The sequence below is a fragment of the Pestalotiopsis fici genome, assembly GCF_000516985.1.
Source record: "Pestalotiopsis fici W106-1 unplaced genomic scaffold PFICI_Scf_3, whole genome shotgun sequence".
In the NCBI taxonomy this organism is placed as follows: Eukaryota; Fungi; Ascomycota; class Sordariomycetes; order Amphisphaeriales; family Sporocadaceae; genus Pestalotiopsis; species Pestalotiopsis fici.
Window position 1 is genome coordinate 4,815,726 of NW_006917093.1, and position 17,813 is coordinate 4,833,538.

The following is a 17,813-nucleotide window of genomic DNA, read 5'->3' on the forward strand; positions in this document are numbered from 1 at the left end:
GCTACTGGCTAAACTTTCCAAGTGTTTAACCTGTTCAAGAATCAGCACCTGGTCTAGAATCATCATCAACACGAGAAACGTCGTTCCTTCTAAAAGAATTGGGTGATCTCTAGCATTCAACCCGGGGACTTAACACTACAGAACTCAGCCACCCGGGGATTTAGCATCTAGCGATATTTCTATCAGACTGAACAATTTTTCTCTGGTTTCTATGCATAAGAAAAATGCTATTCCAGCAGCAGTTGAATGAGTCTCCACATACAAAACCTTGACAAGGTGAGGTGCCGTCTCAGATTGAAAATGGCCATTCAAGAACATGCCCCCCATTGCCAAGGGGTACAAATCCGGCAGCTGAGTTGGCATATTGACATCACTCTTGCGCAGCATGCAAGATATGCCGGCAGTATAAAAGGTCTGATTTGTCAAGGCAGCGACTCGGTCTGGCTTCTGGGTATTTCATATTTCATACACAGAGAGTGTGCATTGGCAAGTTGTGAATTTTGTGGCTTCATAAACATTCATTTCCATGCCCACACGCTTTTATATTTTGCCGCTTTCCGGCTCCTATTTTATCGTGCCCATAGATCCCGCGATGGGGGGTTTGAATAATACAATACAGGAGAATACATATTTATGTACACAAATCCCCTCTAGATTACAAGTGACCGCTTTTCATCATGGTCATTGCAGCTGTGTCTCTTGACAATAATTACCTGTCAGCCATCATGCTCTTAACGGCGCGGAAGTAACCCGCAGGAAACTTCTCCTTGAGCTCGTCCTTGGTCAGCCAGTTAAAGTCCTTGTATCCCAGCGGGTTGCCCGTCAGGTTGGCCTGACCGGCCATGATTCTTCCCTTGAGGAAAAAGTGCTTTTCGCCTCTCGCCTTGATCGTCGTGTCTTCGTTGAATTCAGGCTGCCTGACGTAGTGGGCCACGGGGACGCGGCCAACAAGCCAAGTGTTCATGTTAACACCAGCAGCTTGGTCAAGTACTCTCTGTGCAGCCTAGTGACAAGGAATTAGCATGAATGCAGCGTTGTGCTTCTCATCCTCCCGGTATCGCTTACCTGGTGCAAGTTCTCGTCTGTAGGCACATCGTCGGTGGGGAACGACCAGTTTCCATTGCCAGATTGCACAATCAAATATAGTGTCTGGTCCAGCTTTCGATCTAACCTCCGCACGTCGTTGGTCCTGTCTGCCTCTGTAATCCTGTCCATTGGCTTCTCCACGGGCACAATCTCGTCGGGCTTTGCCTCCTCGCCATCTTCCGTGACACGGCTCTCGGCGTCCTTGACCAGAATCTCGCGGATGCGGCCCTCGTCGCTCAAGGTACTGCCAACCAGCAACTCATCGTTCCAGGCATTTCGGCCCTTGGCAAAGTACCGACCCAGCTCCTTTGCAGCAATGCCTCCTCGCTCGTTGATCTTGATCTTCCAGTCCAGATCCGGCACCGTGTTCTCCTTGAAGAAGAGGGTATGTCTGAATTCGGTCGTCAATCGCTCGTTGAGACGTTTCTGGTAGAAAAAGAAGGCGTTTTCAAAAGGAGTCAGGTTGCGTGTGAGCAACGGTGCGCGGGACAAGATGATGCCGGACTTGATGCGGTACTCTGCTTTCCGGGAGGCAGTAAATGGTGGGTGAGGTATCGTCTCTTGAGGCTTCAAGTGGTGCGCCTCGGCCAATTGTGCAGCATCGGCTGCCGACGAGTATGGACGGAGGAATTGACTGGTTCTGCAGCTCACGCATACATTTGCTTTCCCTGTGAACTGGGTTAGATGGGGCACAGCTGTAGAGAGAGAGAGCAAACGGGCGACACGTACTCTTCAGTAGCGTAGCAGCTGCCCTGCTACCCCTACTTGATGCAGCCATGCTGTGAGAATCTCGCCGGAGCCTCTTTCCGAACGTTCGGACAGAGCAGGCAAAGCGAGGCAGGGAGGAGTTCGTGGTGCGTCAGTCTGGAGATGGCCTCTTTCCATCGAGCGGGTCGAGATGCGCGCGGCCGGCCGTGAACTTTTTTCGAAGCTTGAAGCATCCCCCTGTCCGAAATACGGCAGCCACCACAGCCACCACAGCCACAAATTCTTCAACGACGACTCAAATTTCAGCCACACTTGCTAATGACCACTACTAGTACCTCGAACAACCAACCACGAAACCAAAAATTCACCACTGACCAGTCACAGCTCCATTTTTGCTGCCACTCTGGCACGTTCCTGGCTCCAACCAGCATCACCCACTCGCTGCCCAGCGCTTCCTTCTCCTCCCCCAGTCGATTCTCCAGGGCCGTGCATTAGCTGCCGTCGTCATCCCTCAGGTCTTCTTCTCAGCTAGAGTCCCACTGCAGTTTCAATCCAGTAGAACTCGTTCTGACGGAATACCGGTCTTCTTTTAGCAAGCACCAGCACTTGTGGTGGCGCGCCAACGAACAAGCATACGCGTCACCTATCAGACAGAGCGACTCCTTACCTAGTACTACTTTTTACTTCTACTACTCACTACCACCTATCTACTACCTTGATTAGGTAGGTGAAGCTCTACCGTACACATTCGGTGCTTATGTAGAGCTGCCACCAGTTTGGCAAGAGGCGATCCTCTATCCCCCCTCTCAAAAGCGCGCACCTCTGAACGACACTTGCACACCAAATGTCCGCCCTCGATTGCGGCGACGATGCCTGTTCAGCGCCAGGCTTCGGCTCTCCGTCTACCTTTTCGACCTTTGTCTCTCTGACGCCCTTTATCCTGACCTTTGGCGGAGTCTTTGCTTTCGTTCTCAGGAAGATCTTCCCTCAGCTATCCCGCGTTCAAAACTCCCGCGATGGCGAGGACCACTTTCTACCCTCCGATGCGCCCTTGTCTCTACAGCAAGCTCATGCGGAACATGGCTCAAAATCCATCAGGAGACGAGTTGCAGCTGGCGCATTCTCGACGACTGTCGCTCTGGCCACGGTACTGGCAGAGTTGATTCTTTGCGAAATATCCAACCTCGTTAATCCGTATGCCCGAATGACGGCTCTCAAGATTACCGTCCCATCCCTGCTATTCTTTCTGATCGTGGTCATACCGTTTCTCGAACTCCAGTCCTTGATCACTGGCTCGGGATGGAGTTTTCAAAAGACATCAAAGGGTCGCCTCCCTAGAACAGCTTGGATTTTGCAATTCGCCGTATTTGGGCTCTGGCTTTGCGCCTTTTGGTCTCTTGGAAGTCTGGTACCTGTGGGCAGTGAATTCATGCATTCAACTGCCTCAATGCGAGAATCCCCCGAGAGTTCAGGTGGACTCGCTCGGGCCTGTCTCGAGCGCATTGGTGTTATTGGTATCTCACTTATGGCTCTCCTTTCTGGCTTTGCCTCTGTTTCTTCTCCATGGCAAACGTTTGGCAGCAAAAACTCGCGCAAACCAGTGACGGATGCCGACATTGCCCGCAAACAGGCCGGACTAGATGCCACAAATGAAATGCTGCTTACCAAACGCCATCGCTTGCAGACATTGCAGCGCAAAGTCGCGGCCGACACCACATCTGCTCAGAATTCAGGATTCCTGACCAAGGTTGTGGGTTCTTTCCGTGGTTCAGGAGACGCGGCGGAAATTCGTGGCTTGAAATTGGAAATCTCTGGCCTTGAAGCAATGGAGGCGAATTTGTCAACTACACTTTCCCAATTACGCTCCCGGCAGGCTGATTCGGCACGAGCAGCCACTCCACTGGGTAAAGTACTCCTCGTCCCTACATATGCGTTCAGTCTCTACTGCATGTACCGTATCGGCGCAACTGTTCTCACCACGCTACGGCGATTTTATTCTCCGTCCGCGTCCTTTTCCTCGTCCGATCCCATCAATCGCTTTCTTGGCCTGATTGCCAAGCACTGGGATCCCAAGCTGGACCAGATTGCCTGGGCGCGCCAGATTTCGTTCCTCCTTTCCGGTGTCATCTTGGCGGCAAGCGCCAACTCGGCATTGCAGACCTTTCACCTGTTTGCCAAGTGGACGCCAGGTCTGTTGTACCAGGCACAGGCCAATCTCGCTCTCCTCATCGGACAGATTAGTGCTATTTACGTGATCTCTGCTGCACTATTACTACGCAGCAATCTGCCCAAGGAGGTCGGCAGCGTAGTCGGTGATGTCTTGGAGAGTGCACTGGAACCAGGATTTGTCGACAGATGGTTTGAAGGCTGGTTCCTCCTTGCCAGTCTCATCACAGCGTGCGGAATTTGGATAGGCAGAAAGATTGGCGAGTTGGGCGAGGACTGGGACGATATAAGTATGGAAGAGATGGGCCAAAAGCGATCATGAGTCTTTACTCTTGGATATAGATTGACATTGTAGTCCACTCGAGATGACCTTATCCGGGGGCTTCTTGTATGTATACCTATGCTCGTAAATACCACGAGAAATACCAAATTATCAGACAAAACAACTGACTGCAGCATGTGACGCGGAATGTGATTAACCAAGTGGTCTACACGGATCCTGAGAAGATGCAAATACACCGTTCGGCATCGAACCAGAGGCTGTGAATAGCTCGTGCTAAAAACTTGAGTGGTGACAAAAGCGACTGTGATTATTACTAGCAAGCACTTGAGACTCGCTTAGAGATACATTACGGAGCAAGGCCACCGCTACATGGAGTCTTGGCTGTGCACTGCATTACTGCCTAAGAGCTTTAAAAAAAAATGTAGACGCAAGGCAGAAAACTGCTGTGTTGGCAGGCCGGGCCCATAATGAGTGGGTATCTCATGTTGACCGCGAGAGTCTTTCTACCTTGGCCAAGCTCGTGCAAGGATGAAGTAGAAGAGTACGGATGTTGATTTTCTCTCAAACATGTGCTTACAGTCGACATTTGCTATTCACCTTCTCCCGCTTGGACTGGAGTAAATTGGTCGCAAAACCCCCATGCTGCCCTATCAATACAGCCCCATCACTGCTGAAGAGCATGGCTTCCGTCTGCTTCGACTTCATCCAGCAACAACGCCGCACATTGAGATTGACATTATTCATGCATCGTTGAAAGAGGCCAAAATAAGACTGTACGAGGCGGTCTCTTATGTCTGGGGTTCATCACAACTCGTCAGCTCAGTCTATGTCCAAGGGTCGTATTTAAATGTCACCAACAACCTGGAATTGGTTCTGCGGGATCTGCGATACCCTCATGATGAGCGGTGGCTCTGGATCGACGGTATCTGCATCAACCAGAATGATCAACACGACCATGAAAAGAAGGAGAAGAACCATCAAGTCAAGCAAATGGCAAGAATCTACAGCAAGGCAACCAGAGTATTAGTTCATCTTGGTCGCCCAACGAGTCTGACTCCTGTATTAAGGGATACCCTTGTTGAACTGGAAGAGCTGGAAGTGCTAAGTGATCTGCAAGGTGATGAACTCACCGAGTCAGATGCACGAACCGTGTGGCAGCGGGTATCTCGCATCCTTGGCGAGTCATACGTTGACTTCCAATATAGGATCAGGCAGGCCGTTGAAGAAGTTCTCGGGCATCCGTGGTTCACACGAATTTGGGTCGTTCAAGAAATCGCTTATGCTCGCGAGGCTCGCGTCTACTGGGGCACCGAAGGACTCTCGGTGCCTTGGTTCGTGGCTCTAGTTCAGATACTCGACATCAAGAGGAATGGGCACCAGGACGCTCTTCTAAACATGATGCCTCGGCGCTACCGGCGGACGTCTCCTTTTGGCTCTAGCCAAGATCTTCTTCACCTGCTTCAGTCGTTTAAGGGAGCACAAGCATCAAACAGCCACGACAGGATCTTCGCCCTACTGAATATGTGCGAGCACGGCAAAGGTCAGGGAAGCATTGTTCAGGACTATTCTCGACCTCTACAATCTGTTGTTCGCGAGTCCATTGCCTACATGTGTTTTTGCGACAAGGATGATGTCCCGCCAGAACTCGAAAGAATGGACCGCCTCATGGACGGAATCGACTTCTTATTAAACGATCTCCTTGTCCACTTTGCAAGGCATTCACGGTTGAAGAGTTTAAGATCATTGTTATCAAATCGAATGGATGAGACGATTATCTCGTTCGAGATACTCGAGAGCGCATTCAAACATATCGTTAACAAGGAAGTCATTGATATTCTACTCGATCATCATCCTGATGCGTCTGCCATCATACCAGAGGTGATTCAAATCGCAATCAAGCATGGCGCGGACAAGGAAATTATTATCCACTTATTCGACTACGCGCCCAACACAGCCTTTATTACACCGGAAATAATTGAGACCGCAGCCATGGAAGAGGTGCATGAAGATGTTTTTCGTCTCTTGTTCGATCACCTATCTGATACGATTGCTCTTCCCGAGAAGACAAATAAAGGCGCTGCCGAGACCCCGCTCGGTACAGCAAGTACCGATGCTGTGATCGATAACCTGTCTGATACATCTTCTGTTCAGGATGAGACACATAAAAGCGCTGACGAGACCCCGCTGGGTACAGAAGTTGACGATGCTTTATTCAATCATCGCTTTGATTCAGCTTTCGCTACACCAGAGATCAAGGAGAGCGAAATCAACAGTGGGATTAGCCAAGATGTCATTGGTATTTCACTCGACCACCAGCCCAGTACAGGCGTCATAAGTGACTGGGCCAAGGCTTCGGCCCAAGCATTATCGCAACAGAGACATGATGTGGCTGAGCTCGTAGCTTCGCAGTGTGCAGAGAAATTTCCACGCCTCGCAAAATGGATTCGAGCGGAAATAGACATGGCAAAGATAGGTGGGTATGGAAATCGCCGCTGGCTGGCCCCATTGTGGCTCGCGCTGCTTCACGGCGACGTTGATGATGTACAACAGCTTCTCAAAGGAGGCGCCGACGTGAATGGCCGAGGGTACCAGGGTTTGACGCCCCTGCAGTGGGCGGCAGCTGATGGCAAGGTGGACGTTGTCAACGTTTTGCTTTCACATGATGCAGATATTAATGCCAGGACGACGCGAACGTCCATCAGGGCTGGAGAACTAGCTGAAAAATACGAAGTCCGGATTATATCCGATTGTGGTGGCAGCATTGAGACTCTGGACTTTTCCAAAAAGACAGCTTTGGCGTTGGCTGCGCAGTTTGGAAGAGAGCAAGTTGTTCAGGTTTTACTTGACTGCCACGCCGATATCGAGGCTCGAGACTTTTTGGGGCGGACACCATTGGGACTCGCTGTAGAACGCGGGAGACGGAATGTTGTTCAAATCTTGCTTGATCATGGGGCCAACGTTGAGGCTCGAGATCGGTTTGGCCGGACGCCCCTTTCCATGGCTGCCAGTGGAGGCTTTGATCGCGTCCTGTCGCTGGGCAATTCAAAGAGAGGACAGGATATCGTCAAACACCATATGGAAGGCCAATTTAGGAAGATGATGAGACACCGGATAGATATGGAGCTCTTGAATATTGAGAGTGATCCCAGATCTAGCCTCATTACACCAATCGATCAAGTGTACTCGGATCTGGTCATTTTGCTGCTGAAGCATGGTGCCAATGCCAGTGCCGCCGATCAACTTGGTCGGACCCCGTTGTGGTGGGCAGTCAATCGTGGCCATCAATGTGCAGTCGAACGGCTCCTCGATACAGGAGTCAATGAGAACCACACTCACGTTGGCGGTATGTCGTTGTTATCGTGGTCAATCTGGAACAATTTCCCCAGCATCACGCTCCAATTAATGGAAAGCAACAGCAGCGATATCTTTTCGATAAACGATGCCTTGCAGTGGGCAGTTCGGGCTGACAGCACATCCCTACTGAGGGCACTACTCGAAAAGCGAGCCGTGATTGATGCTCCGCTGGGCTTGGGCCAGTCACTGATTCTGATGACTGTTGCAGAAGACAATGCTGCCGCGAAACAAGTCTTACTTGACCATCCTGCGATTTTTGCCAGTTCTTACTAAAAAAGATTGGAAGTACTTCTACTAGTAATCGTCAAAGTAAAGATAGTCCTTTGGAAACCCTTTGAAGGCAAGACTGGTGGCAATCCGATTGCTCCGCTAGGAGAAAGCTCCGTCATTGGATCAAGAGTCGTCAATCCAGGACGAGACTGAAGAGGTTTATTAGATTGATCCGTATACTCAGGGGTCGAAAGTAATCTTGTTTCAAAGTGTGGAAAGACTTCTTGAAAGTTCGCCAGCAGTGACCGGGTCATTCCAGACCTTGATGATAATTTTCCTTGGGTATGAATTTTGACTGAGGACCATTATGCTGCGATGCAGTAATATAATACAATAAAACCCCGTCTTATCTTTGTTACCCGGCGTACCCTTTTTGTGCCCGTCAATATTGTTAAAAGCTTTTTCTACACTTTTGAAAAATAAAATATGATGACTTTTGGTCACGATACACACCTAAGAATGGGACTTGGCTACATGCATGGGTATGTTCTGTGTATTAGCAAATCTACAAACGCATATTTCATCATCGGAAATCAGTACCGAGACTGTGAAATAGGCTTCTGACTCAATCGTAAGTATTTGAATGGTGACGATGATGCTGTGGTCATTACTAATAGAACTGACTCTAGGTAGATTACAGACAGGATACAGGATACCATAGTGTGATAAAATCTGAGAATTGAAATCAAGATATACTCCGTGATTCTCAAGGTCAAATTTAACCGTAACTAGGAGAAAAAAATGATAGAAGAAAGAGATTTATTCTATATCTAGCAGCCCTTTGAGGCTGTACATATGAAGCCGTGTCTATCAGGTATTCTGTGGCCTATCAATTAGATGTGAGTGTTCGATCTCCTCGATCGGGCCTAAAATTGCAGTGAATAATTTTTTTTATACATAGCAGTTAACACAGGGTTGTTCTGTCCAATTGGAGAGAACAGCAATACACCCTCTCTCATCCTTATTTCACTGCAATTTTAACCCCGACCAAGGAGATCGAAATATCTCCTTCAGGTCGACCGCAGGACACAGCCTACTGTTTGGAAGAATTACAGCAGCCCCCAAATGGCCGTTGAGCCCTGCAATGCAACACATGCATTCACCTATTGGTCGGCAATGTTCCACCAGATCTCCTTTGCGTGGGTTAAAAATGCAGTGCAATGATCCGTGATCTGCCAAATGTGCCTGTTATCTTAACCACATCTTAATTTGGTACCTCAGGTATCAATTTCCTCGGCAGGACGCACTGGAAGAGTGTGTAGGCAACCATCCAATGTTTGATTAGGATGACTATCATGATAAAATCTTCTCACTTTCAGGGAGGGCAGCATATCGGATCACCGCGTATCTGTGTGTATGCTTTTTGCCAGCACAAATTGACGCGGCAAGATCGCACCAAGGGCATGAAAGAATGAATCTAGACATTTGGACCCGGAAGTCAAGGGTCTTCTGGACTGAGTCGAACTCTTCTGTCACAAAGACGAGTTGGAAAAAATAATAGATTAGAGGCGGGCAAGGCAATTTTGTAAACATGAGACCTGAAAGGACTGTAAAACGGAAGAAGAAATTTGGCACCTGCAGTTTCCGTGGGATTGCAGAACTGTCTCCGTATATCATTATTCACTGTCGGGTTTTTATATTCTCGAATTGGATACAAGACTTGGTTTTTGTATGATTTGATCAACTTCGTGTATTATCTTTTTGCTAGGGCTTGACATCGATACTTTTGAATCTGTGGCAATGAGGTTGATTAATTGCATTGTACATTTCCCATCTCAATGCACTCGCAACATTATTCATTGTCGGTCATTTCCAGTCAAATTGCCCTGCCCCATCGTAGCTATCTTTATGAATTTTAAATTCTTGTCATTAGGTATCGGGCGATCAGGAACTCTGTGTAATGCTCGACATTGGTAAATTCGCGGTGATATTTATATATATTAGACCGAGAACTCAGCTGTTCAGACACGACAGATTGCTAGCTTCTCCTTTTGCCAGCTCGACTCTAATAATGCCATCAATCAGAGTCGCCTTGGAACTCGTGGTGTTGCCATCAGACCATACAATTTCTCCATTGATGACAAAATCACGACTTCCCAGGCCTTCCAACAGAACCTCAACTACTCCACCTGTGCTCGATGGTGCCTCGACACAGATATCGTAGCTATCATCATCCAGTGTCCATTGCACACTGATCGGGCCATCCGGCGTCGGAATCACACCCTTCGCCCAGCTCAGATCTCCCACATTAGGCTTCAAACTCCAGCTCTCAAAGCCGGGCTCGGTTGGCTTGACTCCCAAAACATAATTGCTCAAAAGAGGCACAATGCCTGTACTCCATCCATGCGCCATACTCGTGAAAGCATCCTCATATGGTTCACCATTGGTGCCGATACCTTCCCAAAACGTAATCTCCGGGTCGTGAGCAGCCATCCAACCGTGCATGCGGCGAAGCTGTTCCAGTGCCGAAGTCGCCTGTCCGGCTTGGAAACGTGCTGCAATCTCAAAGTAGGAGATGAAAGCGTACACACGCTGCGAGCATTCATCGCAGCTATCGAGATTATCGCCTCCGGCATCATAGAAGGAATTTCCATATGGATACGAATTCGCGGACGATAGATAGGACAGAAGTGATGTAGCCGCGCTGGAGTTGGCGGCTATGATGCCAGACAGGATGGCCAGGCTGTTGCCATCTTGCGCGTGTGCACTACAGCCCTCATCCGAGCAACTGCGATCGAAAAATGCGTTCACTGACGGGTCCCAGAGTACATCAACGAACGACTGCGCGACCACCTTGGCTCTCTGTCGCCAGTTTTCTGCGTCGGCATCTTGATCGACTATCGTGGCTAGATCAGCAGCTCTCTCAAGAGCTAGGACGTACAAGGCACTATAATAAGCTGCCGATCCAGGGCGCTGGAGGAAAGCGTAATCACCGTAACCGTCAGGCCGTAGAAGTAGTGAAGTACTGTTGTCCGTATTAAGAGGATAGTAGTTATCCAAAAGAACCTTCATGTTCCCGTAGTAGGATTCCAGGTATGTGAGATTCCCGATATAATACACGTGCTCCCAACTACACGAAACCCACCAGAGTGGATAGTCGAAGAGAGGGAGTTCGTAATTACGACTAGTGAAATCAGCTTGAGTCTCACAAAGACATCATCCAAGGAATTGATCACAAGGACAACTCACATACTAGCGGGTGGAATCCACCCATCACTACGTTGGTGCTGAACCAGGTCTTCCATGACATTTCGTGCAGCTTCAAAGATATCGTGTGTCAGATAGCTAGTGAGAGCAGATACAGCCAGGTCGCCCATATAGGGGTCGCGATCTCTCTTGGGTCCATCATGAATAACGAGCTTGTCGAGCAGCGAAGGGCTTGTCGCATCACGAGGTTCGGTGTCATTAGCCCGGAACACGTCAGTGTTCATTTCTGTCGTGTAGGCGCCGTCGAACCACCACTGCGTAAGCTGCTCGTCCGAGCATTCGAACCATCCCGTAAAGGTGTCTGGTGTTCCCAAGTACCCCGACCATTGCAATTGGATAGAGGTTATTGCGACAACACCCTCCGAGGTTGTGTAAGGTGAATCGCTAGCCAGCGCATCAAGTTCAATCTTCAAATATCGAAAGCCATGCAGCCCATCGGAGCATACTTGGTTGTCATGTTGGCAGCCCCATTGATCCAGCCATGTGTACGCTCCAGATTGAACAGCAATCTAGCAAGATATCAGCAAACATACTCCTGCCATCCAAATATACCATTCAAACCATAGTATCAATGTCCCAAAGTGCGAATTCAGAATGACACACCTGATCTGTTCCATTGGTGATCTTTTCATCCTGCACAACAATTCAGCATCAGACATCCACGCCCAACCCAGATCAACTTACCCCATCCGCATTATCAGACCTCGTAAAGTCGCTCCGATTCGTCAAAAACTGCAGCGTCTCCGAGAAGCTCATCTTGAGCCCCGGGCGCCCCAACTCCGAATAGCTCTCGGACCCAGCAAACTCAATCTCCAGGAGCCCGACGACATTTTGTCCAAAGTCGATCACGACGGTCGGGACCTCACTCGATCCGCTCGCGCGCGTGAGATATGCCGCGTCCCCTCCGTCGCCGACCAGGGCGTTTGCATTGGTCACGTTTCCTGCGGTATACTGCGACAGGACCTCCTTTGGCCCCACGGCCCGGCTTGCCGGGGCCCTGACGTACTGATGCCAACTCGGCGCATCCTCGCGGGTCTGCACGGCGTCCGAGACGAGCAGAGCGGCCGGAAGGAGGCCGTGGACATAGGCCCAATACACTAGGAAACGGACGGGCGTGAGCATAATCACCTTTTCCGCCTTATGCGAGTCGAAAGCCAATGAATCAAACTTCGAAAGGAAAAAAAAGAGAGGGAGGGAACAAGTATGGGAAATTGCTTACCTGGAAACAAAAGCAGGAAGATTACCCAAAGAAGCTTGTCCTGGGCATTTCTAAAAAAGGGCAACAGGGATGGAGATGACGGTGCTGTGCAGATCGGCGCGGCCGCTGCTCGTGTGACTCTGATACCCTTTCCATGCTCAACTGGCACAAGTTCTTCGTCTCCTTCTGCCTTTTCGCTTGCATTATTAATGACATGGTACATACTTGGCGGGGAATGCAGCATCGCCTTTTTCGTTCCAAGCGGGGTGCTGCTGCTGCTGCTGCTGCTTCTGCTCACAGTAGTAGTAGTAGTGATCGATGTCTTGTCGACCCAAGAGTGGCTGTGCTTGCTCCCGGGAATATACTTGCCAAAGCTTTGCCTCGAGTGCTTATTGCCCCGCAATCTCCCGTAATGCCACTTGATCATCACAAGGTAAGGGCAAGCGGGGGACTGCAAGTCTTTGGGTTGATTGGTGTTGATTGGTGGATGATGAGGTTCGATTGCTTGAACAGGAAATCAATTGGTCTATACAATGTCTTATGCAGCTCTTTCCGACCAAGCGCGTGTCTGCCCATGCAACTGACCAGCCACAGACTGGAATCTGCGAATAAGAGAATGAGGTGGCTGGTTCAGTGTGCAATGCATGTGGCACGTGGTATCTCGAAGCCAACCCGCGTTGCTTTTTATCTCCCAGGTCGCGTCACTATCATGTCTTGTGCATACCGAGGATGCATTTGAGGGCGACTTTTCACTCCTGAGAATAGAACAAGCAAGTAGACAAACACACATTCAAGCGTGGACAAACAAGACAAGATCATTTTTCTGTGAAAGGCAAATTGGCCGACACAAACACCAAACCCGTTTGAAATTATGCTTCCTCTAGAAATTTTGTTGGATATGCTGCCTATTACTGGATTCCTGCTTCGGAAGTCCGTCTAATCGAGAAAACGCCACTGGGAAAATCAATGCACTTGCTGACCAAAACCAAACATGGACCAAGCCCATGGCCGCTATGAACTAACTTTTGACAATAACATCAAAGCACTGTAGCTTAGTATAATACCGAGCAATGCATTGTTTCTGAGCTATCACTGCTCATTACACAACCTATTGAGCATTTGCGAGCCTCTTGGACATACTATCATGACAGGTTAGCATCAACAGATTTTTTCCAATGCTTTACACTGAGAAACTTACAAGTCAAAGAAGGCGAATTGACTTGGCGCACTGCCAAACTCATACACAAAACGAGAGGCGAGGTAGCTGCCAAAAATGGCACGAAGGTATGCATCTGGGACTCGCGAGATGATGGTATCGAGGCCAATCTTCTGGATCAGCAGATTGGGCAGCGCGTCCGCCAATACTGTTCGCCGGATTCTCTCATCCTTCCACAGATCCGATTGCTGAAGCTCTTCGTCTAGCTTGGTGATTGCTTCAGAAAGCTTGTCAGACAGAATGGAACGGGGAATGCCGGTCTGCTCATGCTCGCGCCAGATGGCTTCGAATTCTAGCCTGGCATTGTCGCAGATCTTGGCCTGAACCGACTTGACGTAAGCCTGGTAGAACTCGGGGGCCTGGCCGTACTTGTCATGACACATGTTGGCGACGAAGCCCTCATCGTCAAAGCTCAGAGATGCGAGGACCTCGAGCGATGATGAAGTCACACCACCCTTGTTGGCAGAAGCATCCTTGTACAGGATGCAACCGGCGGCCTCAAGTCGCAGCTTCGCGTCTTGCGTGATGAACAAGTTGGCACCTTCTACAATGTATGGGATCTTGGACTTGCCATCTTCAATCAACTTGCCAACGGTAACAAGATCGATAGACTCGGGCCGGCCACCGCAAGGGACAAATGTGTCAGTCAGTCCAGTGTCCCGCAGATGGAAGGTGTTGCGGAATGCAGTGCCGTTGGCTACAACCTCTCCTGTAGGCAGCTTAACATTGACGTCGTCGCACAGCACACGGTAACCGTCCTTGGACAGTTTGGAAATGTCAAAGTGAGAGATCATGACTCGGCTCTTGGCAAGGCGCAAGAGTTCCTCCTTGTCGAGACCGTTGGGATCCACGAGTACACCAGCTCCATCAATGATGGCAGTGTACTTCTCGTTGCTGAGCAAGATCTCATTGCTTCCCAGATCGCCGTCCGGTCCACCCGTCTGCATCTTCCTAACTGTCGATGGGTCCAAGTTCTTCTTGCGGTAGATCCCCTTGACGTATTCACGAACGGAAAGTGTGGTCATTCCGTAAGTATCGTGGGGAATTCCACCGAGCTTGGGGGATTTTCCGGTAAAGAAAGACTTCCACCAAGGTGCACCGCGAGAGCGGGCATGCTCGGTTGCCCAGTTCACGAGATCGGCAGTGTTCTCATCCGGTCCCATGAAGAGAATCTCCTGCCTTCCGTACAGATCGACAATGGGGTTCTTGATGCCGGGTGTCTCGGCCGGCAAAAGAAGGTCCATGATACTGTCAATGTACTTCTCAAATGCCTCTCTGCCCTTGTCCTGTTGCTTAGGGTCCAGCAGAATGACACCCTTGGAACCGCCTTCGGGTATATCCTTGTTCTTGCGCTGCTGGGTGCTGGCGAGGCCGTAGTTCTCATCAAAGAGGTTACGAGCATTGATAGAGTATGCTTCCTTTGATCGAGACTTTACGATTCGAATTCCACCACGGGCGACATCTCTGAAACGCAGGTGGAACCCACGAGCTTCAGAGCTGATGACCAGGAACATACCATAGAGGCGCTTGGGATATTCAATCTCGGGCAGGAACACTGGGTCAAGTCTGAAGCTGAGGGCGACCTTGGTGGGAGTGAAATAGTTCGTCTTCAGAATGGCATTGTTGAAGACTCTGAAAGATGTCATGACCATCTCTTCGTGCTCATTGGACACTTCCCGAGAGATCTTCTCCTTCAGATTGGCGTCAGACAGAACTTCGACAGCCGGCGTCGGGGCAATCGTCTCCCGTTCATAGTCTGTTCCCACGCTGAGATGCACGCTCGCGAACGAAGCGTAGAGAGCACGGACGAGGCCGGGGTAGGCCAAGATGATCTCAAGAATGTAGTCTGGGGTGAATGTCTCGGTACGCAGGCGGCGTTTCAATTTGGAGAGGATCTCATTGTGAAGACTGTTGCTTGGGTTCAGAGCCTCTTGGAGTGTGGCGTACTCAGTACCCAATCTGTTCAAGAAGTGCTGGACAAACACCCAGACGGAGTGGCCATAGATGGCCTCCTGAAGGCTCAGCTCGCCCGATGCGAACAGAGTGTGAAGCTTGTTCTGGGGGATACAGTAAAGTAGCGAAATCTCCTTGGTTATCTGATGGATGGACTGTTCAATCGGAGGGAATTTGCCACTCTCGTTGGGCGCAGGCTTCAGGTAGATACAGATAACAGTGATGCCGTTGGAGAACTGTTCCACGTACTTTCTGGTGCTAGTAACACCATAGTAGTGGTATAGATCGCTTAGAGCGCTGAACATGCCTCTAGCAGTACGCGATCGGAACGCAACAATAAGTCTCTTCTCTTGCGAATCCTCAATGTCAAAAACCTCAATCACCGGGCCAGTACGGCTCACGGCAAGCGAAATGATGTCTCCGTAAAGCTGCTTGGTGTTGTTTGTCGCCTTGGTCAGGAACATCCGATCGCTGATCACTTCCAGGCGTGTCTCATCGGGAGATGGGTTAGGATCCACAAACTGACACTGGTACACGAAATAGCACCTGAGAGATGCTTTCGACTGGTCGTCGCCAGAAATTGTGCCAGGAGACCGGAATGTCTCGACGCGAAAACGTCTGGTGCCGACATGATCGAGATACTTGGCTTCGAGCCGAGTCTCGTACCTGGGACCACCGAGTGCGGTCTTGCCCGGCTCACTGGTGTCAATGTAGATGGCATGGTCTGCAGCCTCCATGTCCAGACGGATGGCCTCTTGTTGGTTGGCACGGCTGCGTGCTGCCACCTTGGCGGCGTAGAGTGAGGTGATGTGTGTCGCAATGACATCGACGGTTTCCAGCTGGAAGTAGACATCGTCGATACCCAAGGAGTTGTAGAACCATTCAATCTGTTCATCGACATGCGAGTCGGGAATCCAGCCACTTTCGACCAGAATTGCCCTCACTAGGATACGTTAGAAGGACGTCCGTGGGATGACGGAAAATGCAGCCTACCCTGTTTCATCTGTTCTACTTTGCCCTCGAACTCTGGTGCAATATAGCCGACTGTGGCCTTACGCAAAATTCGGTGACCATTGCCATTCAGCTTCTGAGGGACTGAGAAATGTGTTGGCTGAGGCGACGGCTGGCGACTGGGCTCATCCGAGACCCTTGTCACCAGCTTGTTGACAACGCCGTTGGTAGCCATGGTGGAATCGACTGGATCTAGAAAATCTGTATAATCGGGGAATTTGGCTAAAGGTAAATCAGTCGTCTGGAGAGTCAACATAATGACAAGATGAAAATAAAAATATGAGATGGCGAAATGTGATGGCCACGTCTTGAACCGCGTGGCGGCTCACGTAAGGGGGTATAAGTGTGCAATAGGAACTGCTCAAAAGACTTGAGAAAAAGTTGTCAGATCTTGGCTGTCCACGAGGACATGTATCTTTCTCGAGACAGATCAAGCCTTTTCAGATATACTGAGCAATGCTTCCATTTTTGCAGGCGAGAACATGTGCAGTTTTATGATCAGAATGCTGTGTACTCGATATCTGACGCTCGGATTCATCAACCAGCGACGATACATCATTGGACAATGATCAGCGGCGGTTTCACCGCAGGCCAATGTGTACTCAACATCGGTTTTCGCGATAAGCCAGAACCAATGAGGTTACATTCCATGAACGCTGGGTTCCCATATCACTTCGTATTTTAATCCGGAGAGGAAACAAGGCTTTCCTCACCGCTGCATAGGGGTTGTGCTTGTGGTGTCTGATAAGGGGAACCAAAAATAAAGAACCTGGAACTTAACAGGGCGAACGAACATACCTGGACGCAGAAACTGAGTCGGGGCCTCAGACTAGTGTGAACGTTGGGATGTTTGATTCTGTTCTGGCCCAAACAAAACAACAAAATGCTCTTCGACCAATTTCGAAAGGAAACAATGCAAAACAATGATAGTTTTGCTGTCAAACTCTTTGCGAGTCACGGAGTCGAAACAAGCTTTCCTGCTGTACAAGGTCGAGGTTAAGACTTGTCGCAGCAAGTACGGTAGAAGTGAGGATGACCCGGGAAGTTGGGTGAATGCTTGGCAGTGGACGGTGGGACAGAGACTATTAGGGGGGGCGCAATAGAGCGGATAGGTAGGTAGGTAATAAGTTGGTGAATTGAATTACAGGGTCCAAGACGCCCCGAACTCAAGTTTTATAGGGTGAACAGGATTTCAATGATAAGAGTGTCTCATCCAGGAACTAACAAAAGTCTGGACTTTTTAAGACAATACGAGCGAGATGGTAACAATTGGGTGCTACTGGGGGGATGTCGAGAGAATGCTGTCAGCTTCTTACTTGGTAGGAGTTGGACGATAAGCACAGCCCAGAAAGCTTGGACTA

General features: G+C 49.6%; 5 protein-coding genes across 5 annotated transcripts; 2 read left to right on the forward strand and 3 right to left on the reverse strand.

Moving 5' to 3' along the window:
• Positions 1–709: 709 nt before the first annotated feature.
• On the reverse strand, positions 710–1,864 carry PFICI_05595 (uncharacterized protein; the record flags this gene model as incomplete). The annotated part of the gene is made up of 3 exons (XM_007834176.1): positions 710–1,003; positions 1,066–1,754; positions 1,816–1,864. The coding sequence occupies 3 exons, from the start codon at positions 1,862–1,864 to the stop codon at positions 710–712; spliced, it is 1,032 nt and encodes a 343-aa protein (XP_007832367.1).
• Positions 1,865–2,638: 774 nt separating this feature from the next.
• PFICI_05596 (uncharacterized protein) lies at positions 2,639–4,282 on the forward strand (the record flags this gene model as incomplete). Its single annotated transcript, XM_007834177.1, has 1 exon — positions 2,639–4,282. One exon carries the CDS (start codon positions 2,639–2,641, stop codon positions 4,280–4,282), a length of 1,644 nt encoding a protein of 547 aa, XP_007832368.1.
• Positions 4,283–4,882: 600 nt separating this feature from the next.
• On the forward strand, positions 4,883–7,870 carry PFICI_05597 (uncharacterized protein; the record flags this gene model as incomplete). The annotated part of the gene is made up of 1 exon (XM_007834178.1): positions 4,883–7,870. One exon carries the CDS (start codon positions 4,883–4,885, stop codon positions 7,868–7,870), a length of 2,988 nt encoding a protein of 995 aa, XP_007832369.1.
• A 1,950-nt stretch (positions 7,871–9,820) lies between these two features.
• PFICI_05598 (uncharacterized protein) lies at positions 9,821–12,196 on the reverse strand (the record flags this gene model as incomplete). The annotated part of the gene is made up of 4 exons (XM_007834179.1): positions 9,821–10,991; positions 11,057–11,583; positions 11,678–11,707; positions 11,759–12,196. The coding sequence occupies 4 exons, from the start codon at positions 12,194–12,196 to the stop codon at positions 9,821–9,823; spliced, it is 2,166 nt and encodes a 721-aa protein (XP_007832370.1).
• A 1,184-nt stretch (positions 12,197–13,380) lies between these two features.
• PFICI_05599 (NAD-specific glutamate dehydrogenase) lies at positions 13,381–16,627 on the reverse strand (the record flags this gene model as incomplete). The annotated part of the gene is made up of 3 exons (XM_007834180.1): positions 13,381–13,411; positions 13,471–16,384; positions 16,435–16,627. The coding sequence occupies 3 exons, from the start codon at positions 16,625–16,627 to the stop codon at positions 13,381–13,383; spliced, it is 3,138 nt and encodes a 1,045-aa protein (XP_007832371.1).
• Positions 16,628–17,813: the final 1,186 nt, after the last annotated feature.